Source organism: Dama dama, chromosome 20 (genome assembly GCF_033118175.1).
Source record: "Dama dama isolate Ldn47 chromosome 20, ASM3311817v1, whole genome shotgun sequence".
Classification (NCBI taxonomy): Eukaryota; Metazoa; Chordata; class Mammalia; order Artiodactyla; family Cervidae; genus Dama; species Dama dama.
This window is the reverse complement of record NC_083700.1, coordinates 79,439,383-79,463,489: the sequence shown is the minus strand read 5'-3', so window position 1 is coordinate 79,463,489 and position 24,107 is coordinate 79,439,383. Positions and strand designations below refer to the sequence as shown.

Sequence of the window (24,107 nt, the reverse complement as noted above, 5' to 3'; positions counted from 1 at the left end):
GCCCACTCTCACCACTACTATTCAACATAGTGTTGGAAGTTTTGGCCACAGCAATCAGAGCAGAAAAAGAAGTAAAAGGAATCCAGATAGGAAAAGAAGAAGTGAAACTCTCGCTGTTTGCAGATGACATGATCCTCTACATAGAAAACCCTAAAGACTCTTCCAGAGAATTGTTTTTCATACATGGATATCAGTTTACATCTGGCCAATCCAAAAGATTATGACTTCCAAAAGATGCGTTTGGTCAATGTTTAGTTTTCAAAATAGCCCTCAATTATATTGGGTTTCTTCTTATAATCCGACATAGGACATGGTCACTTTAGGATGATTATCATTCCTTTGACTTGTGAGGGCAGAAACAGGGCTGAATCGAGAATTTGGATGAGCAACTTTGTTTTGCATTTAAGGCTTCCCAAGTGGTTTAGTGGTAAAGAATCTGCCTGCAGTGCAGGAGACACAGAATTAATCCCTGGATCAGAAAGATCCTCTGCAAAAGGAAATGACAAGCCACTAAAATATTCTTGCCTGGAAAATGCCATGAACAGAGGCATCTGGTGGGCTACAGTCCATGGGGTCACAAGAGAGTTGGACATGACTTAGCCACTAAACAACAATAAATTCTGTGCTGAAGTAGAAATACCTATATGCTTATATATGGGCTTCCTTTGTGGCTCAGCTAGTAAAGAATCTGCCTGCAATGTAGGAGATTTGGGTTTGATCCCTACGTTGGGAAGATACCCTGAAGAAGGGAAAGGCTACCCATTCCAGTATTCTGGCCTGAAGAAATTCCATGGACTATATTGTCCATGGGGTTGCAAAGAGTCAGACACAACTGAGTGACTCACTTTTATTTTATACACAACTAGAAAATGCTTAGGTTTAATATATTTGACAGAGACAACTCCTAGGTTTTATAGGAAGCCATTGGGCTCCAGAAAGCACCTAGAAGGTACATAGGGATGCCATTTTGCTTTCTTTCATACAACAGGAAAATAAAATGTTTTCCTCTACAAATGTCTTGGCACTCATTATAAATATCCTATGATGGAAAAGAATTTGTATAAGGTAGGTTTATCTGGGATTCTATCATCTTGTTTTATAGTACATATTACATAAATAATAGTAAAATTCCAGTGTTTTTGTTCACATTGGATTTTTACAAATATGGCTACTTCATACAAATAGTGAATTCTTTTAAAATGAATTAAACTTTTATTTTCAGTCAATGAAATCTGAATTACAAATCATATATTTATATTTGAATCATATTCAGTTCAGTTCAATCGCTCAGTCGTGTCCAGCTCTTTGCAACACTATGGACTGTAGCACACCAGGCTTCCCAGTCCATCACCAACTCCCGGAGCTTGCTGAAACTCATGTCCATCGAGTCGGTGATGCTGTCCCACCATCTCATCATCTGTTGTCCCCTTCTCTCACCTTCAATCTTTGCCAGCATCAGGGTCTTTTCCAAAAGTTAGTTCTTTGCATCAGGTAGCCAAAGTATTGGAGCTTCAGCTTCAGCATCAGTCCTTCCAATAAACATTTGGGACTGATTTCCTTCAGGATGGACTGGTTTGATATCCTTGCAGTCCAAGGGACTCTCAGGAGTCTTCTTCAACACCACAGTTCAAAAGCATCAATTCTTTGGCGCTCAGCTTTCTTTTTAGTCCAACTCTCACATCCGTACATGACTACTGAAAAAAACCATAGCTTTGGCTAGATGGACTTTTGTTGGCAAAGAAATGTCTCCGCTTTTTAATATGCTGTCTAGTTGATCATAGCTTTTCTTCCAAAGAGCAAGCATCTTTTAATTTCATAGCTACAGTCACCATCTGCAGTGATTTTGGAGCCCCCAAAATTAAAGTCTCTCACTATTTCCATTATTTCCCCATCTGTTTGCCATGAAGTGATGGGACCAGATGCCATAACCTTAAGTTTTCTGAATGTTGAGTTTCTTTTTATTTTTTTAATTTTTTTTATGAATGTTGAGTTTCAAGGCAACTTTTTCACTCTCCTCTTTCACTTTCATCAAGAGGCTCTTTAGTTATTCTTCACTTTCTGCCATAAGGGTGGTGTCCTCTGCATATCTGAGGTTATTGATATTTCTCCCGGCAGTCTTGATTACAGCTGTGCTTTATCCAGCCTGGCATTTCAATTAATGTACTCTGCATATAAGTTAAATAAGCAGGGTGACAATATACAGCCTTGACGTACTCCTTTCCGTATTTAGAACCAGTCTGTTGTTCCATGTCCAGTTCTAACTGTGCTTCTTGACCTGCATACAGATTTCTCAGGAGGTAGGTCATATGGTCTGGTATTTCCATCTCTTAAAGAATTTTCCACAGTTTGTTGTATCCACACAGTCAAAAGCTTTGGCATAGTCAATAAAGCAGAAGTAGGTGTTTTTCTGGAACTCTCTTGCTTTTTCAATGGTCCAACAAATATTGGCAATTTGATCTCTAGTTCCTCTGCCTTTTCTAAATCCAGCTTGAACATCTGGAAGTTCACGGTTCATGTACTGTTGAAGCCTGGCTTGGAGAATTTTGAGCATTACTTTGCTAGTGTGTGAGATGAGTGCAATTGCATAGTAGTTTGAACATTCTTTGACATTGCCTTTCTTTGGAATTGGAATGAAAACTGACCTTTTCCAGTCCTCTGGCCACTACTGAGTTTTCCAAATTTGCTGACATATTGAGTGCAACACTTTAACAGCATCATCTTTTAGGATTTGAAGTAGCTCAACTGGAATTCCATCACCTTGACTAGCTTTGTGCATAGTGATGCTTCCTAAGGCCCACTTGACTTTGCATTTCAGGATGTCTGGCTCTAGGTGAGTGATCACACCATCGTGGTTATCTGGGTCATGAAGATCTTTTTTGTATAGTTCTGTGTATCCTTGCCACCTCTTCTTAGTATCTTCTGCTTCTGTTCAGTCCATACCATTTCTGTCCTTAATTGTGCCCATCTTTGCATGAAATGTTTGGTTCAGTTGTCACTCAGTCGTGTCTGACTCTTTGCGACCCCATGGACTGCAGCCCGCCAGGCCTTGCTGTCTATCACCAACTCCCAGAGTTTACTCAGGCTCATGTCCGTTGAGTTGATGATGCCTTCTAACCATCTCATCCTCTGTCATCCCCTTCTCCTCCTGCCTTCAATCTTTCCCAGCATCAGGGTCTTTTCAGATGAGTCAGTTCTTCACATCAGGTGGCCAAAGTATTGGAGTTTTAGCTTCAGCATCAGTCCTTCCAACGAATATTCAGGACTGATTTCCTTTAGGATGGTCTGGTTGGATCTTCTTCCTGTCCAAAGGACACTCAAGAGTCTTCTCCAACACCAGATGTTCTCTTGGTATCTCTCATTTTCTTGAAGAGATCTTCAGTCTTTCCTGTTCTATTGTTTTCCTGCATTTCTTTGCATTGATCACTGAGGAAGGTTTTCTTATCTCCTTGTTTTTCTTTGGAACTCTGCTTTCAAATGGATGTATCTTTCCTTTTCTTTGCTTTCAGCCTCTCTTCTTTTCTCAGCTATTTGTAAGGCCTCATCAGACAATCATTTTGCCTTTTTGGATTTCTTTTTCTTGGGGATGATCTTGATCGCTGCCTCCTGTACAATGTCACGAACCTCCATCCATAGTTCTTCAGGCACTCTGTCTATCAGATCTAATCCCTTGAATCTGTTTATCATTTACACTGTATAGTCGTAAGGGATTTGATTTAGGTCATACCTGAATAGTGTAGTGGTTTTCCCTACTTTCTTCAATTTCAGTCCGAATTTGGCAATAAGGAGTTCATGATCTCCACAGTCAGCTCCCAGTCTTGTTTTTGCTGACTATATAGAGCTTCTCCATCTTTGGCTGCAAAGAATATAATCAATCTGATTTTGGTATTGACCATGTGGTAATGTCCATGTGTAGTTTTCTCTTGTGTTGTTGGAAGAGGGTGTTTGCTATGACCAGTGCATTCTCCTGGGAAAACTCTGTTAGCCTTTGACCTGCTTCATTTTGTACCTCAAGGCCAAATTTGCCTGTTACTCCAGGTATCTCTTGACTTCCTACTTTTGTATTCCAGTCCCCTATAATGAAAAGGATATCTTTTTTGGGTTTTAGTTCTAGAAAGTGTTGTAGGTTTTCATAGAACCATTCAACTTCCCCTTCTTTAGCATTAGTGGTCAGAGCATAGACTTGGATTACCGTGATATTGAATGGAATATGAATCATATTAGGCAACTGTAACCCAGAAAAATTACTTAAAGTTTTTTCTCTTTGTTTCCTGTTGGAATATTTGCATCACAGTCAAAACTCAAAATAGTATTTTATTAAAGACCATTTTCAATATAACATATTTTGTAACTAGTTGTTAATACTAAGGGATAAAGTACATAGGATTATATTTTAGAAACTTTAGTTAGGACTTAGTGAATTCCCTTAATGCTATTAAATGTTGAAAATACTTTAAATTCTAGAAAATTTTATAGAATCACAATTTGCTTTGTTTCATAAGGTCCACTACCTTCAAGTGAGTATATTAAATTAATAGTCATTAATTTTATATAAACTATGTAACCTTACATAAAATATACCAGAAATTTACATAAAATATAGCAGATCTTTTCCAAATACACATTATCTTTCATGCTATAATCATTCAGTATGAAAGAGGATGGGTAGCAAGATTATCCAACACCCCATTTTAAAAACAGTCAAAAAAATTAAAACTATTCCCCTTAAGTGCATCACTGGCATGTTTGAAGAATATTGGAAAGATTTAGAAGTTATATAACTTCTAACCTATTATAATTTTAGTTATTTTATAAATATATAAAGAACTACATCTAATATTATGAGATTTAGCATCAACAAAAAGAGTTTGAAGCCTGTAAAACATTGATAGAACCATAATAGAATTGGTGAATATTGGTTAAATAAAAAACTGTTTCTAATGCTTCTCTTTCATAAGAAAGATTAAAAGTCATTAAGACTCATGGTGTTTGTTTGTTTTAAAAATTCTTTTGAGAAAAGACGTTTGGGTGGACTGGTGAACTAGGACCTGGAATTTACTGGTTAGTTCCTTCCACAACTGGCTGCAGGCTAAGAAAAGAAATAAAACCAATAACAGAAGAAGCCCAACTTGTATATAGAGATGAAACAGGGGAATTATTTCTTACAAAGGAATTTAGGTAAGTTTTGTTTATTAAAGTTAGAGGTATAACACTAGGCCGGATATGTATCAGTAGCCTGCCTTCCATCCTTTCCTTTGGCTAGCTGCAAACCCCAGCCCCAGTTTCTAATCAGTAGCTCAACTCATCCACTAGGCATCTGACTGTGACCTTCTATTCATAGGTCTGGTATTACCGTTTATTTCTGGATTCCATATAGTTGGCAAGTCAACTTTAGTTACAAATTTACTGATTTCTCCTCCACTAGAAATAGGTCCTGCTGATTGTACTATTGTCTTAGATAACCGTCTAATATGAAATCCAAATAGGGTAGTTCTCCCATATTCTACATATGTAATAAGTAAGATCTAGCTACCAATAGAGAGGAAGAAAGTAGATGGAGATTAGGTGAAAAGAAAATGGGAACTTCTGTTTGAGTTCCTACTACATGTTGAGATACTGTGGTTGCTTTAGAAGCTTGATTATGTCATGTAATGCTAGACAAAAGAGAATGTATATTTGGATACATTAACTCTATCATTCACAACTACTGTTTTTATTTTATTCTTTTCCAGTATGGTTTATTACAAGATATTGAGTATAGTTCCCTGTGCTATACAATAGGACCTTGTTGTGTATCGATCCCAAACTCCCAATCCAGCCCTCCCCAATTCTCCCTCCCCTTTGGCAACCACGAGTTTGTTCTCTATGTCTGTGAGTCTGTTTCTGTCTCATAGATGAATTCATCACAAATATTGTTCAATGCCTTGATATTACTTCCTTTTGAAAGTTATCCTCATCAAAACCTTCAATCTAGTTGCCTTAGAGACAAATAATTTGCTATTTTTTAAAAATTTAGGTCAACTTTATCAGACATATTTGAAGTAATTGATTTAGATGGAAATGGTCTTCTTAGTCTTGAAGAATATAATTTTTTTGAATTGAGAACAAGCGGTGAGAAATGTGACGAAGATGCTTGGGCTGTCTGCAGAGGTAAGCATTTTTCCTTAATGGATGTGTTATATACATATATATACCCTTTCATCCTTAAGAAGTGAAATATCAAATTTCTCCATCGAATATTATAGCAGTTAGGACAATTTAAAAATAGTAGCATTGTTTGTAGATCATAACAAATTAAACATTTATTTTTCTTAAATTGGTAGTTGGTATAAAAGAAAATATAAATTACTTACTCACAGTTACTGCGTTCTTTGGAGCTTAGAATATAAAAAACTTTGTCTTAGCTCTGATAGTAAAGGCTGAAGTGAAGAGAACCAAACTATGCCCAGGAGAGGGCAGCAAAGAGCTAACAGACTAGAGTTCCACTAAAAATTAAGAGATTTCCAGGAAGTTGTTTATGTATGTTAAGAATTGTTTTGTTTTTTGTATTTGAGTTGAATTAAGAAAGTCCACCCATGGATGTATAGAAGCCAAAAATACTAAAATAGGCAAAGAAAAATACTGAGAGTGAGGCAAAGTCAGTTGTTGCTTGGGAGAAGACTGAAAATAGGGTAGATCTTGTGTATTTAAGCTGAGGACTAAAAGGTCAAAGGAGAAAGCCAGAAAACCATAGCCAACTGTAAATCACAGAGCACGAAGTCTGAGAAGGTTGGAATGTAGTCAGGAGAGAGATTAACTCACATGTTGCTGTCACTGGAGTAGTAATGTGTCCTAATCCTCTGGGTCTTGGCAGTCAGTGATCTAGGGAGGAATCTGATAAATCTGTTTTTCTAAAGAGCAAGTAAAGTAGAAACATTAATGTAAAGTTTTTTAAAAAAATCTCTTTTATTAACTTTTTATTTTGTATTAGAGTGTAGCTGATTAACAGTATTTTTAACTGAAGGTTTATGTAGTGTAATCAATAACAAGAAATACATGTTGATTTATAATTTTAAACTTTGATTAGAAGATTGATAACACATAACATAGAGTGTTAGTTTTAAGGAGATGCAGTCATCTTGTAACTTTAATGATATAATATTTTGATTCCCTTTGTCCCTTTGTCATATATCAGTTGAATATATGGGTATTTTCTGAGTTCTCTGTTCTATTCCACTGAACTATTTGTCTCATCTTTCACCAGTACCACACTTCTCTTGATTACTGTAGCTTTAAAGGAAATCTTAAAGTTGGGTATTAACAAACTTTTAAAAATTAATGGAGAATTGATAATTTTAAGTTTTAAAAGTAGATCAGTTATTGATAGTCTCTGTAGCATTATACCTAGATACGTTATTCTTGAAAGTAATTATTTCTTTGTATTATATATCAAATATTAATGTTTTCATCTTGCTCTTCTACTTAGTAGCTCCAGCTTCCATTTTAGTGGTTACTGTATCTCTCTATGATCTAATTTAATCTACATTTCCCTTTTTGTCTTTACAAAAGTTATGAATCACTTTCCAAACTCTAAGCATTTTAAACTATTAATCAGTCAACCAGTTTTAAACAGCTGTGTCTCTGCCTCTTTTCTCATAGTAAGGTGTATTAAAGAGATGTCTCAAATAAGAGTACCCATTTTCCTTGGGCATATTATAGATGGGAATCAGAAAATAAAATAAAATCTTTCTTTGTTGTAGGACAGTTAACAGAATATAATCCAAAATGAGTAGCTGTTTTTTATCTATTTCATAGTCACATTCAGGAATTATATATAGATATTTCTATGTGAATTTTTTGCTTACAAACAATGTTAAAATGGGCATACTTAGATTTGTGTGGGACATTCAGGGACTTCAAAGTGTTCCCTATTATCTAACAGTTTTTTAAGGACCAGGGAACAATTCTGTTAAAATTAAAGCAGTTAAACATATAATAGTCTTCTTGAATCTAGCACCATTCACTTTTCCCTTTTGAAATACCAGTAGTTTGGGGGATATTACATCAAATTCATTTGTATTTAAGTGGCAAGTAAGTATTTTAATTTTTGAAATATAGTACTGGCTTCAGCCGTATATGCCCTAATTTTTGAAATATATGTTAGTATATACTCTGATAAGCAGGCAGGTTGGAATTTACCCAGAAAAATTAAGATTTCCTCTAATTTTGAAATATATCTGTACCATTTAAGACTTCAGCTCTTGTTGAAAAACTAAATCATACACTGAGATAGTGCTTATGCTGAGTTGTGGGAAATTAGAACAGTATCTCTCAAACATGTTTTGAACCATTCTTTTTGTTTTTAAAACATGGTCTTTATTTATTTATAATTTATTTATTTTTGGCTGTGCTGGGTCTTTGTTGCTGCTCGCAGGCTTTCTCTAGTTGCAGCGCGTGGGCTCAGTAGTTGGGGGTGCGTGCTCTAGGGCGCAGCCTCAGGAGTGTGTCGCACAGACTTAGTCGCCCTACAGCATATGGAATCTTCCCAGACCAGAGATCGAACCTGTGTCCTCGGCATTGGCAGGAGATTCTTAACCGCTGGACCACCGGGAAAATCCTTGAGCCATTCTTATTTCACTTTGATAGTGCTCACAGATTCTTAAGGCCTCCTTTAAAATAAACATTTATGAATAATAATATAGCCATTTTAGTAAATGTATGAACTTAAAAAAAATATGTAAGGAAGAAACTGTGGTTGTTTTGACAGAGAATTTTGATACCAAGAAAAATGAACTAACAAGACAGGGCTTTATGGATCTGAATCTGATGGAAGCCAATGATCGAGAAGGAGATCCTCGTGATCTTTGGGTAACTCTGCACTCAATGGGCTACAATAAAGCTCTGGAACTGACGGAGGTAAAGCAGCCTTGAAGTTTGCTGTGGGTGTAATGTAGATAATATTTTCCCCCACAAACATTTCCTTGACACAGGACTTTTGAATTGGGCTCTCAAATCCTTGAACTTCAATATACAAATGAATCCTGGGTGCAACAATATGTTTCTGCTAGTTTATGCAAGCTCTTATATGAAATTTAATTGCTCACAACATTTAAATAATTCAGGAACAAAAGTAGTTTGAGCATATGATATGCAAGAAAAAGATTGGTAATACGAAAAGTTACGTTTCCTAATTGGTGATGGTTATTTGAGTTGCTAAAATTTCAACGGTTGCTTCTATTCCAAGACTTCAGAGACTCTTTGTCCTAATGGAATAAAAGCCCTCATATAATAAGAAGAATATGTCTGTATGAGAACTGGAATTCTGATCTTTTCACAAGGGTACTCCTTGGGTTAATATTTGCAAAACACTTAAAACAGTGCTTGGCTCTTATAAAGCACTATATATGTATTAGCTATGATTATTATTATTTATTAACATGTAAGGTATAAAAAGTTGAATAAGACTCGCATAAACCAGAGGAATAATAAAAATTAGGCCTATTTCTTAAATTTTATATCTTTGTGTCCTTTAATAAAGTTTAAAATAAATGATTTAAGAGTTGTAAGCCACACAAATTAGTTAACAGTATGTTTGTTTATAATTTAAAAATAGTATCTGTCCTTTCTATAAGTACATCAACCTAGGAGGGTAACACTACCAGAAACAAATTTTAAGTTTGGGGTGTACTGAGACTTTGGTTTAGTTTCTAAGTTTTGACATCATTTAAAATTCCTCAAAAATTTGTTTTCTGAGAAGTTCTCTATGTTGGTTTTTTTTTTTTTTTTTGCCATTTTTATTAATAAGAGGTGAATAGCTACAGTAACTTTTTACATTCTACTTTAACATTTAGTGAATCTTACATCTTTAAGCATGGTGAAAATCAGCACCTAATCTGTGAATAATACTGTGTCTGCTACACATGCTTCCATTTAACAGAGGAGTTAGTTAAGAGACGATTGTGACATTTTAAGTTAAGAGCAGATAATAGCATTTAAGATTAAGTTATGGTAAGATTTAAGTTAAGAGCAGATAATAGCGTTTGCTGATATCATTGACTTTTGAAATCACAAGTAAGAAGGATTTCTGAGATAAAGGTCTTTTACTTAAATTTTATTTATTTATTTAATAGGTAATATATTCCATTGTTTGAAGTTCCAAAAGTAAAAAATTTATGTATATATACAGTGAAAATGTCAAAGGTTAATGAGACTACCACTCAACAGCTGAAATAAAAAGACAAAACTGAATTGATTGCTTACTACAAGGAAGAGCTATGCTGGTCAGGCACAAAACAGAATGTTCATCTTATTTATAAAGGGCATTGGGGAAGCATAGTTATTCAGATGAGACTGTTGGTTGATTGATATTCTCAGTGGTATATTTATTTACTTTGAATCTGTCTGTGATTGCTTGACTTTCAAAAGTGAAGAGCCAACCCTAGCTGACTTACAGACGTAAGTGTATTGAGGTGAGTTGTTGCAGATCAATTGAACGTATTTGAAACAAGTTCTGGGGTGAGAGATCAAGGTGTCAGAATAAAAGGACATGGAGTTCACCTCTTCCCACAAATGTATCAAAAATACATCTACATGTGGAGTAATTCTCACAGATTACCTACTGGACACTAGCAAATCTCATATACAACCAAAGCTACAAGAAAGATCACCATGTACGGGTAGGGGAAAAAAAAAAGAAGGAATCAGGATGGGACACAGCTATACCCCTGGGAGGGATCTGTGAAAGAGAAAAGATTCCCTCACCCTGGGAACCCCCTTCACCAACTGGGAGATCAGCTGGGCAGAAGGGGAGATTCAGAGGCTCAGCAGAGAGTCAGCAGCTGGCTTGGAGCAGGCCGAACAGATTGAGACCAGCATTAATGGTCCTGGCCACCTCACTGCATACCCCAGCCCGAGAGCCGCAGCTGCTGGCGTGCACAGTGGCTCGTGGTGACACCCAGACTTCAGCAGACAGACCTGGGTATAGGACTAAAGTTGGCTGTATGGAAGCAGCTTGAAGGGGCTAGAGTGTGGTCCAGGCTGCAACTGGGAGCGTGCACAGAACAAAGCCCGAGTCCACTGTAGAAGTTCTGTTGTTATGCAGGCAGGCAAGGGGAGGGGCAGGGGCCCAGTCCTCGCAGCCTTATTCTCCAGTGACCTCACAGCGGGTGCAGCTCTGCCTCCACAAGCTCTTGGAGTTTGCCCACGTGCAGAGGCAGAGATGAAATCTGAGCTGATCCCCAGGACTGCTTGATTTCAGAAGCTGGGCTGAAATCAGCCTTGTCCTGAGGCTTTGCAACTTTGGTGGATATATGTTGCCAGGACCTTTATAACCTCAGTGCCTGTGGAACATCTGCATGGATTTACTGGTGCTCCCATGGCTGGGGCAGGTCTGGAGTTAGCAGCTGCAGGTTTTGTGGGTGTGCACAAGTAGAGATAATGCTGGGGTCTGCCCTGATTCCCTAGTGAACACGTATAGTTGTGTTCAGGAGCACAACTATATGTGACTATGGTGGGTCCCAGTGCCCGGCTTCAGTGAGCCTGTGCAAGGCTTCTGCACTGGTGGCTCCGTGACACAGTGCCTCAGCAACATCCAGGTTGACTGCCTGATTCCCAGGGCTGAGGTGAGGTTGTAGGCAACATTCCCTAGATGAGGTTCTACATTGCAGGCCAGAAGAGAGGAGCAAGTCCTGAAAGGGAAAAACTGGCATCTGGGATAATCTACTCAGCAAGAGTATTATTTAGAATAGAAAGGGGAGATAAATTTTTCAGTAAGCAAGAGCTAAAAGAATACTAAATTCTTTTTAGTATTTAGTAATACTAAACCTATACTAAAATACTGAAAGTTATTCTATAAATAGAAAAGAAATAAGAATCTATAGAAAAGAAAATCACAATCAAATAAGGCAGTATATAAAAGAAAATTTTGTGAAAGTGATGATAACCACAACAAACAGCAAAAGGGTAAACGTGAAGATGTAAAAAAGGACATCAAAATAAAATGTGGGAGAAGGGAGTAAGAAAATATACATTTTTTTTAGAGTGTGTTTGAGCCTGTATGACTCCCAGTCTAAAGCAAACTGATACAGTAATAGGTTAACATACTTGAAAAATAAGGTAACCACAAATCAAAAGCATTCAGTAGATTCATAGAAAACAAAACCAAGAAAGCTCAAGCATAATGCAGAAGAAAACCATAAAACCACAAAAGGAAAAACAAAAATAAAAAGAAGAACAAAGAGGAAATGCAAAATCAACTGGAAAAACAAGATTTAAAATGAAAATAAATACATATTTATCAATAAAATGTCAATGGACTGAATGCTCCAATCAAAAGACACAGAATGGCAGTTGGATAATAAAACAAGAGCCTACAATATGACGCCTGCAAGAAACCCACTAGGGTTGAAGTTCACACACAGATCAAAAGTGAGAGGATGGGAAAAGATATTTCATGCAAATGGAAATGACAGGAAATCAGGGGTAGGTGGCAGTACAGAATAGACTAAAGGCCATAAAGAAAGATAAAGGATACTATATAATGATAAAAGGATCGATACAAGAAGAGAACATAACACCCATTAACATATGTGCACCCAGTATAGAAGCACCTAAATGCATTAAAAAAATATTGACAGATATAAAGGGGGAAATTGATGAGAATACAGTAATTATAGGAGACTTTAACACCCCACTGACACCAATGGACAGATATTCCAGACAGGACTTCAGTATGACAACAGAGATCCTAAATGTCATAAAAGATCAGTTAGACTTAATTGCTATTTTCATGACATTGCATCACAGAAAAAAAAACCCAGCACATTCTTTTCAAATGCACATTGAATATTCTTTACATGCAGAGATACGAAACAAGCCTCAACAAATTTAAGAGGATAGAAATTATTTCAAGCATCTATTCTGACCCACAGTACCGTGAAACTGGAAATCAACCACAGAAAGAGAAATGAGAAAAAATGATTACGTGGAGATTAAACAACACGCTACAGGAAAAAAAGTGTGTCAATAATGAAATCAAAGAGGAAATTTAAAAAGTACCTTGAGACAAATGACAAGCACACAAAATCTGTTCAGTTCAGTCACTCAGTCATGTCCGACTCTTTGCGACCTCATAGACTGCAGCACATCAGGCTTCCCTGTCCACCACCAACGCCCAGAGCTTGCTCAAACTCATGTCCATTGAGTCGGTGATGCCATCCAACCATCTCATCCTCTGTTGTCCCCTTCTCCTCCCACCTTCAATCTTTCTCAGCATCAGGGTCCCTTCAAATGAGTCAGTTCTTCACATCAGGTAGGCAGAGTGTTGGAGTTTCAGCTTCAACATGAGTCCTTCCAATGAATATTCAGGACTGATTTCCTTTAGAATGGACTGGTTTGATCTTGCAGTCCAAGGGACTCTCAAGAGTCTTCTCCAACACCACAATTCAAAAGCATCAGTTCTTCAGCGCTCAGCTTTCTTTATAGAATGTAGCAAAATCTATAGGATGCAACAAAAGCAGTCCTAAGAGGCGTCAATTATTCTAAGAGCATACTAGATGTTATTTTATATATATATTTTACTCTCTTCTAGTAATTTGATATGCCTTAGAGAGAGCCATAATTTAATCATTTGAGCTAAACTATTTCATGGTAAGGAAATAGATTTTTACAAAGAGACTGGGCTACTTATTCTATGTCAAGCCTATATTGTCCTTTTTATTTTTTAATATAACCCCATCAATAAACAGTACTATGTCAGGATTTGGTATTGAAGCATCCAAAATTTTGTTCTGAGCATGGATACTTCTTGATTTATAGAATCATAATGAGGAAATTCTCCTTATTCAGTAAGGGTTATAGAGTTGTTGGATTGAAAGTGTTATACCAGCAAATGGTAATACAGTGTGAAAGTAATAATTCATAATTAATTAATTGGTATAAAAATGTTGAATGTTTCCATTAATGATGGGAATATACACATGTGGTAACATTTTATTTAAAGGATTAATACAAAACCTGAAGGTATTTTGACTAACTTAGTTTTGACTGATATCTGGAAGTACTCTGAGACAATAAGGTATTGCCTTTGATGGGCAATGATTCTCTGATATGTGCTATGTTATTGAGTTAATATACCTAGAGCATGACCTAACATTTTCATGTTTGTAAAAACAAAAAAAGAAAGCTTTATGATAATCTAGGAAGAATCCATTTATAATCTTATGAGCTGTGTTCTAATTGGTTTGAATATGTCTGTAGAGGATTTTGCCCATAAGGTTTCTGGAACCATAGCTATTTCTTTGGCAGTTTCCTGAATTATATATTATGTAAGGAATCTAATATCTAGATGAGCTATAATTTGACCCCACATATTAAATTAGTAGGTATTGTGTCACAAAGACTAACCAAAGTATCAGTTAGAAGTTAGGATTTAGGAAAGGGCTTAGGATTGTTTGTTAAATCTCATTATGTTTGTTAATCTCATTAATGGTTTTAGTAAACCAAAATTTATTTTATGTTAAGCATTCTTTAGGTTACTATACTGGCTTCTCTGGTGGCTCAGTGGTAAAGAATCTGCCTGCAATGCAGAAGTAGCAGGAGACACAGGTTCGATCCCTGAGTCAGGAAGATTCCCCTGAAGGAGGGCGTGACAACCCACTCCAGTATTCTTGCTTGGAGAATCCTGTGGTCAGAAGAGTCTGGCAGTCTACAGTCCATACATAGGGTCGCAAAGAGTCAGACATGGCTGAAGCGATTTAGCACACATGCACGCAAGTTACTATACACTCTCAGTTTGTCTTACCTTTTCCTACCTTATTTTTTTAATTAAATCCCCTAATTTAGTTTTAGAATTATAGATTATCCATTCCCTCTAACAACTTATAAAGGCAGAACCTCTTGCAAAGTGCAGTATAACTTCTTTTTTTATTGATTTTTTCCAACTTTTTATTTTGTATTGATGTAGGGCTGATGAACAATGTTGTGATAGTTTCAGGTGAACAACAAAGGCACTCAGCCATACATACATGTGTCTGTTCTCCTCCAAACTCCCCTCCTATCCAGGCTGCCACATAACACTGAGCAGAATTCCATGTGAATAGCACAACTTCTTTATTGTTCCTCCTGCAGGTACATTGCCCTTATATCACCATAACAATAATTTGCTTTTTTATTGAATGTTGATGAACAAATATATGTCTAGTTGGTTTTTTTTTTTCTTTTTTAAAAAAGAATTTCATGGTATGAAATCTTTTTAGAATTCAGAACTGGGAAAATTTTACTTCATTTTCTTTAGATTTTGAGAGCATGTAATATATTCTGTTTCACTTTTATCTTTGGTAACATGTAGCTAAGAGCCACATTTTGTATAAAACTTAAGTAGCATGCCCTAATCTAGGTGTTCTTATTCCTGTCTTCCTGGAACTTCCTTTTTATATATTGTTAATATTTTTACAATTAACAATTTATAATGAATAGTTTTCTTCCATTGTATGCTTCCTATTTAACTTAATATGGTAAAAAAAAAAAAAAAAGTAAATAGAAGGTTAAGCCCATGAACAGAAAAAAAGAAAAAAAGGATACAAAGGGCACCTTTTTAACGTATATAAGATTTTATTTAAAAATTTCAGGTAATGAATCTTTAACAAAGAACTTTTAAGATGTTTATGTTCAGTAACATCTGAATATAATATTGATACTCTTTGATCAAGTAAAACAGATAACTAAGACTTGAAAAATGGTAAAAATAATACCAGAATCTGTTCAGTACTGAAAATTCAGTACTTTAAAATGCAACAGTCATCAGTCAGTTCAGTCACTCAGTCGTGTTTGACTCTTTGCGACCCCATGGACTGCAGAACGCCAGGCTTCCCCATCCATCACCAACTCCTGGAGCTTGCTCAGACTCACGTCCATTGAGTCAGTGATGCCATCCAACCATCTCATCCTCTGTCGTCCCCTTCTTCTCCTGCCTTCAGTCTTTCCCAGCATCAGGGTCCCTTCAAATGAGTCAGTTCTTCACATCAGGTGGCCAAAGTATTGGAGTTTCAGCTTCAGCATCAGTCCTTCCAATGAATATTCAGGACTGATTTCCTTTAGGATTTACTGGTTGGAAGTCTTTGCAGTCCAGGGGACTCTCCAGAGTCTTCTCTCTCCAACACCACAATTCAAAAGCATCAATTCTTTGGCGCTCAACTTTCTTTATGGTCCAGCTCTCACATCCATACATGACTACTGGAAAAAACCATAGCTTTGACTAGATGGACCTTTGTTGGCAAAGTAATGTCTCTGCTTTTTAATATGTTGTCTAGGTTGGTCATAGCTTTTCTTCCAAGGAGCAAGTGTCTTTTAATTTCATGGCTACAGTCACCATCTGCAATGATTTTGGAGCCCAAAAAATAGTCTGTCACTGTTTCCATTGTTTCTCCATCTATTTGCCATGAAGTGATGGGACCAGATGCCATGATCTTAGGTTTTTGAATGTTGAGTCTTAAGCCAGCTTTTTAAAGCAACAACAATCATTATAATTTTTTTAGATTCTATATTGTGAAATATTTTGATACATATTGGGCTTCCCAGGTGGCTTAGCAGTAAAGAATCTGCCTAAAATGCAGGAGATACAGGTTTGATTCCTGGGTCGAGAAGATCCCTGGAGGAGGAAATGGCAACCTACTCCAGTATTCCTGCCTGGAGAATCCCATGGGCCGAGGAGCCTGTTGGGCTATAGTCCATAGAGCTGCAAAGAGTCGGACACAACTGAAGCAACTTAGCTTTCTTTTGTTTCCTTTTTTACACATATTACCTATCAGATATCTCCAGCAACTCTTGGCAGAAAGTACAATGTTTATCCCCACTTTCCCTGTGAAGAAATCAAGCCTCAAAGAAGTTAAGTGACTTCCCTAGATCATGTAGCTAGTAAATGGCAAAACTCAGTTACAAATTCAGATCTTCCACCTTCTAGTCCAAGATTTTTCAGTCTGCCACCTCTTATAAAAGGTGACTTTATTCTTGCCAAAGGTTGGAGTCATTAACTATTTTAAAACTTTTTTAAAAGATAAAAATCTATATTGTTCTACAAACTTCAGACTTTTCTTTTGTTCCCCAAATAAAAAGTTGATTATCAATGTGTATGAATTCATTCATTTACTCAACAATTACATTTTAATGCCTGTAAGTAAGCTTACAATAAAGAGGCACTTAGGTTACAGTTATGAATAAAATAGTCAAAAATTCTGCCCTCTTAGATATTCCATGAAGAAGGAAGGCTAATTAAATGCAGAATTAATAAAAATCATTTTAAAAGTGTGGTCAAAGTAGAGAAGAGTTGGGTAGTAAAGGAGATTGGGGGACCAGAGCAGCTGTCTCTGCAGAAGTGACATGTAAGCTTAAACCTGAAGGAGGAGGAGGAGGTACATACTGAAAAGATGTCTCTTCCAAGCTGAGAGAACACTACCTATGAAATCCAACACTGGAAAGGGTTTTATTTTTTCTAGGGTCTGAAAGATCAGAGTAGCTGGAGCACATTAAGGCAGGACATTGGGTTTTATGGAGAGGCAAAGGTTACCTTGTGCAGCATCTTCTGGGCTATGGTAAAGACTAAAGAGTAGACATTAGAAAAATCTATTTCCAAATGCAGAAAATCTCTTTAGATCTTAGATTTTTACAATTACTTTTACACTAACTTTAAACTGAGAATTTTTCTACATTTTGCTATTTTTGATGTTCTATATTCGTGTACTGTTTCAATTATAACCATAATTTCTTTAAAGTTACAGATGAATTTTTTTCTGTAACCTTACAGTTAAGAAAGGAAATTAAATAACTAACATGACATGAGTTAGCTTTAGAGCAAATTGAGGGGTTTGGGTAAAGGAGGTTTTTTCCTTTTCTATGAACATTATTAGTTAATATGCAACCAAAAAACCAGAATTTCATGCTTTTTTATTACTCAATTCATTGTACTTAAACTTTCCTCTTAAATGTGTATCAGAGGGACAAGCTAGAAAGTGTAGTATGTCTTCTTAAATCATATGATTTTGTTGTGTGTGTTAGTCACTCAGTTGTATCTGACTCTTTGTGACTCCATGAACTGTAGCCCACCAGACTCCTCTGTCCATGGGATTCTCCAGGCAGAAATACTGGAGTGGGTTGCCATTCCCTTCTCCAGGGGATCTTCCTGACCCAGGGATCGAACCTCAGTCTCCTGCACTGCAGGCAGATTTTTACCATCTGAGCCACCAGGGAAGCCCAAATCATAAAATAAACATACTAATAATAAATAATTTAAATTCTGTCAAAAGACTAAAACAGAGTTTGTTTTTTTTTTCCATTTCAGGCATGCCCATTTGTCATTGATATCTACGCAGACAAATGCAAGCCAAGAATTAAAGCTGTCCATATGGAGGCATGCAGTGGGCAACTTGAGAAGGCCATTTGTAAATCTGTTCTTAACAAAGGCAATGCCAAAGTGATGGATGGCTATGAAAATATAATTATATATACTTATAAGCGTGACACCTGGATAACATCAGTTATTGAAAACAAGGTATCAGTTATGAGGTGGTTCTCCTCATAACTGCAGTGGTTACTAATACATTCCATCTTCTTTCTTACCCTATCCTTGCCTAGCAATTAAATAACCCCATTACATTAATAATATCTATAATAATCAGTTTCTTTTTATTCTCAGGTTTCTAACTCAAACTGGGCATGATAATTTTTATATCTTTTTAAAATATATTTATTTCTGAGATGCTCATTTTTGTGTTTCTTTTTGAGATAATTTTCCCTCAAAATATGAAAATTAAATATTTGGAGATCTATGAAGATCTCCAGAGCATAATCTGGGTGCAAAGTATTTAGTTTGTTACTAAATGTCTTCACACATACATAGCTATTTTAAACAGCAGACATGTTTTAAAGAAATGTAAACAAAGTAAAGAATTTAGCCCAACTTTTTTTTCTTTTATTTTTTAATTGGTGGAAAATTGCTTTACAGTGTTATGTTGGTTTCTGCCATACAACACAGCAAGTCAGTCATAACTATATATATGTATATATCCCCCCTCCCGCTTGGGCCTCCCTCCCCTCCCCCCATCTGACTCCTCTGGATCATCACAGCATGCTAGGCTGGCTCCCTGTGCCCTATAGCAGGTTCCCACTAAGCACTTTACACATGGCAGTGTATATATGTCAATGCTGCTTTCTCAATATTTCCCACCCTCACCTGCTCCCACTGTGTCCACAAGTCCGTTCTCTACTAGGTTCATCAGTACCATTTTTCTAGGTTCCATATATATGTGCTAATATACGATAGTTGTTTTTCTTTTTCTAACTTCACTCTGTGTAAGAGGCTGTAGGTTCACCACCTTCCAGAACTGACTCAAAATCATTCCTTTCTGTTAGCCCAGCTTTTTAACCCAAACTTTGCAGTATCAAAAATCCTACAGATTATCATCATTTTATCTAATTAAATATATTCTACTGTCTAGGATCTATTTTTATCAAACCAGTTATTTCTAGCTTTGGCCACCTTCTATGCTGTGAATACTATTGATATTGCATGTGAAGAGGATACTCACATAAATTCCTTAAGTCAGAGCCACCCAGTTTTCTAAAAAGTATATATTTTCATAAATCTTACTGAAGACAGCTAGGTTTTTAGAACTATAGGCTTATTTTTCTTTGTTCCTGGGTGAGATTTACATTATTTTTATGCCTGTCATAAATTTCTTTAAGTGCTTAAGATTTGTCTGAGTATTGAGTCAATGTGAGTGTAAACTAACTCTCCTAGTCATAAGATAGGCCACTAGAACGTATACCATGAGACTGCTTTCAAGGAGTTTAGGGGCTAGTCGTAAAAGCAAAACTAATACTCTCAAAAGAGATCAAAGAATAGTTAAGTTATATAGTATTGTTTGTATGTGCAATAGGAATTCTACTGTATCTGTATCTCTTGTAGTTGATGTTAGTTGGGACTGTAGAAGTTGGGGAAGGATTTGTGACTAGGGAGGAAGGGAATTGTGGTGTGTAATTTGAGCATGTGGTATAGGATTTGAAGGGTAACTAGGATTTAGATAGGCAGAGGGCCAGCACTTAGAAGCAGAGGAAACAATGTAAAGAGAAATATGAGTAAGCATTAATGTGAACTATAAATGAAAGAATGGGAATATCTCCTTTGCAGAAGCAGAGAGCTTTATTTGCAGGAGCATTTGAAAGGTAAATAATATAGGCTGAATGGATCCAGATTATATATGTTATCTTGAAAACAAGATAGAGGAGTCTAGACTTGAGGAAATAAGATAGGTTCCCCAGCCAGTAGGTTGCTATCTTCCAGTGGATCATAACACTTTGGAAAGTGATTCCTAAGATCCTGCATGTTTCTGTTTCTGCCCTCTGTGTTTTTTGTTTGTTTTTGATTATGTGGGTATGTGTGTGTGTGTCTGTGTGTATGTGTGTGCACACACGCCCTCCCTGTTTTATTAGGATTAAAAGGGTGGAAGAGAGCCACTACCTTACCTCAGTTCCTCTGCACTTCTGTTACCTTCATTTCTCAACCCTCCATCTCTTTCTTTTTCCTCAAGGAAAATTAAATTTTTCCACCAAAATGAGGTAATAACATTTTAGAGCTTAACATGTGCCAAGCACTTAATGCATTTGCTTCTCACAACCCAGTGAGGTAAGTACTATCTGCATTTTATACACAAGGAAACTGAAGCACAGGGATGTTAAATAACTTGCAAAAGGTCACACAGCTAAATAATAGAAGAGCTGAGAGATGAATCTAAGTAGTCTGTAATGTTGTATTGCCCCTGTGTAGTCATCGGGGAGTGGCTGCAGGTTCTTTAACAGGGTACTACTTTAATTTGTACATTTCTCTCATTTATCAGCTTCATTCTGTTTTCTCTCCATCCTAGAAGCTGTCTCTTATCAATGATCTGTCATCTCAAATATAACTTCTTCCATGATATTAATGTCTGAATTAATGTTTCTGTGTTTCTATAGAATCCTGTGAAAATCTCTATCACAAGACTTGCAAAGTGTTTTGTAATTATCACTTTGTTTGTATATATTTAGTAAAGAAAGGACTAGCAATTTATGAAATCTTTTTTTATAGTCAGACAATAAAGTGATTATTCACATCAACAATGAGCTGAGTAAAAACTGTGTAAACAACAGAGGACTCGACATATTTGCAGTAGAAGTGGCACCAAAATCTACAATGGTAATGCATTGTTTTTTAATTAAAAGCTTTTGTTTTATCAATTTGAAAAAAAATTGCTATTAATGCTATGAATAAATTTGTAGATATGAAGTAAAGTGGAAAATTATTTTGTGTGATATTTGTATTAGTACCATCCTGTACAAGAAGATAGGAACTGGTTCTAATCCAGTTCTCACTATTTGGTTCAATGATTATGGGACATTCACTTAACCTCTCTGCTGCAGTCTCTGTAAGTGTAAAATTAATGTGATATCACCAGTTTTAGGTACTTCACAAAGTTAATGTAAAGATAAAGTGATACATGTGAAAACAGTATTGAATATTATATAGAACTACAAAGTAGTATTAATAGTAATTGGACTTTTGATAATTCAAAATATTTTTGTCTCCATTATTAAGATTTTCTAAGGTAACCTAAAAGAGAAAATGCCTCTGAGCGTTAGATAGCCTGATAAGTCAGGAGCTGAGCAGCTGAAGTTCTGTGTTAGCAGAACTCTAGGCATCTGATTTAGCCAGGAGTTCAAAGGCAGGGAGCGATCAGTAAACCCTGAAACTAGTCTAGTGAAGGGAAAAAGGAAAAAGCTTTCTGTTCTTACCCTTTTCCTCTCTGTACTGTCTATGAAATCCTAAAACAGTCTAGAACAGGGTAAAGAGAATTTATTTTTGCTGTTACTCCAGTGAGGATTTTTAAAAATGCTCTAGGCTTAGTGAGGAAATAATACTTACTTCCCTTTCTGCCACCCCTCTTTACCCACCTTCACAAATACCAACTATCAGCTACTGTATTACAGTAGAATTAGGCTGGATTATTCTGTTGGAAATCAGATTGTAGATTGCAGGTCCCTGCTAAGGACAAATATTAAAGAATTTTATCTGCACAGAGATATTTTTTATATAGGTTCTAGAAATGTCCTATTGAAAAATTAGCCCAAAATTATAGTATATAAAAGGAAAGTAAAGGCTTTCTGTTTTTATGTGCAGGTTTGTCAACATGTAATGCCGCTGAATGAACGACAAGAATGGACATATTATTGTGTGTATTCCCTTATATCTTAAACACTATTTTTAAGAAATTACTGTGTTTGAGACTGTCAGACTAAGAAGAATTATTTCAAGTTTGGTTTGTTATTTGTTGATCACTAAATGTAATCAATTTAACTGATGTACATAATAATCTATTTAATTTGTATGCATTTGGATTTCATGTCCTTATTACATACTTTATTATTAAAATAGAAATAATTTTTTAATGTGTGGCCTTCTTATTAATTTAATGGGATACTTGGCATATTTCATTTGTGACTAATAATTTGAAATTAAATTACAGGTAAGCTTTTAAAAAATAACACTCAATGAATTCTATAAAATCCTATACCCTCTTGATATATTCATCAAAAAAAAATCCTGAAATAAAATATAAATGGCCCAGCTGCAGCCAGGGCCTTGTGCTTTATCCCTGGACTCCGGCCTGTCCACGGAGCACAGTGGATCCAGGACTCCCATCCTCCCGTATAGTTACAGGCATGTGACTGTGAGAGGACCAGGGCAGCTCCTGGGCCTCTTTCCTTCCTGCTGCTTCTGATTGGCTGGTGACATGCAGCCCCTCCACCACTTGCTTCTTCACCAGCAGCCTCTATCCTGCTGCACCTCTTCACAGCCTTGAGCATGTGCCCTCTCACAGGGCTCTGCCAGTGCTAGAGCCCCAGGACCAAGTTTCTGCTGTTGGCAGCGGCCATCCCAATCAGTCTGAGAACAGTTGGACGTTACGTTTCCTTCTAATGAGATCACTGTCTTCACGTACAAGAGCACGAGCAGGTACGACTGACAGGACTGGTCAATGTGATTTGACCTTTGAACAACCCTGCAGGAGATCACAGATCCAGAAATAATTTCCCTAATGAGAGGACCTCTACCCTCTGGAAAGCTGTGAGCCATAATCTCACAGTCTTTCTTGATGCCAAAAGCCATGCAAATACTGCTACTGATGTTCTAAAGAAAATGTGTATGGAATTTCTTCAACTAACAATAATAGTATCATTTGCTCTTTCTTGCCAGAAGTTATCTATAAGATGAAACGAACAGATCACAGGTAGTAATGGCTGTTAACTCACAGACCTTGGAACGTCAGCCATGTGGGAGATGGGACTATGATACTCTGTGGACACAATGCATGTTTGTGATGATGGACATTTTGTTTGCCTGAAGCAAATGTAAATATCTTACAGTATCTATGTGGAATTTCAGGTTTCCTCCTGCAAAAGAATTTTGTATCCCCAGACTACTTGAAGAAGTGGTCAACTAAAGGCATTCAGGTTGTTGCTTGAACTGTTAATACCTTTGATGAAAAAAGTTACCATGAGTTTCATCTTGGTTCCATCTCTGACCCTGACAGTGTGTTGAAAGACTGCACATCATTTCTAGGCACCCCACAACCCCCTGTCCAAGGAAACATGCACAGGAACCTCCAGCTGGTCTCATGCAGGGATATTAAAATACCCCTTGTGCTAGCCCACACCCTGGGAGATCAGGTGGCTCACGTAAGTGATTGTCAGTAATTGCATTTTTACCCAAACCAAAGCAAAACCCTGTGTTGCCAACATGCTTCATGGAATGCCTCAGTTCAACCCTTGTTCTCGAAAATCTGGGTCTGCAAAAAGGCACAATAGCTACTGCCCCAACCTAGGTGAGGCATACAGCTTAACCCAGTGAGGATAAACACATTGAGTTTTGAAATTTGGGGGTACAGATACAAATACATGAGAAATGCACCATCACCCAGAGCTGACATTTTAAAACTTGCCACACTTTTGTAACTTATTTATTTCAAATATTGTATTCAGCTATGTTATCAGTGTATTGTGGCTGTCAGACTTGTGACCACACTAAAAATCACTAAAAGGAAAAAATGTGA

The 24,107-nt window shown here is 36.6% G+C and overlaps 1 protein-coding gene and 1 pseudogene across 1 annotated transcript in view; both read left to right on the top strand.

The window, feature by feature from the left end:
• EFCAB7 (EF-hand calcium binding domain 7) overlaps window positions 1-22,446 on the top strand; it is a 55,908-nt gene extending 33,462 nt beyond the window's left edge. The window contains exons 9-14 of the mRNA XM_061121695.1: window positions 5,018-5,175; window positions 6,014-6,147; window positions 8,744-8,892; window positions 18,308-18,517; window positions 21,089-21,196; window positions 22,178-22,446. Coding sequence (XP_060977678.1) covers window positions 5,018-5,175; window positions 6,014-6,147; window positions 8,744-8,892; window positions 18,308-18,517; window positions 21,089-21,196; window positions 22,178-22,252 — 834 coding nt within the window. The 3' untranslated portion in view covers window positions 22,253-22,446. The remainder of the gene's footprint in view (window positions 1-5,017; window positions 5,176-6,013; window positions 6,148-8,743; window positions 8,893-18,307; window positions 18,518-21,088; window positions 21,197-22,177) is intronic.
• Window positions 22,447-22,616: 170 nt separating this feature from the next.
• LOC133074558 (glycerophosphodiester phosphodiesterase 1-like) lies at window positions 22,617-23,751 on the top strand (annotated as a pseudogene).
• Window positions 23,752-24,107: the final 356 nt, after the last annotated feature.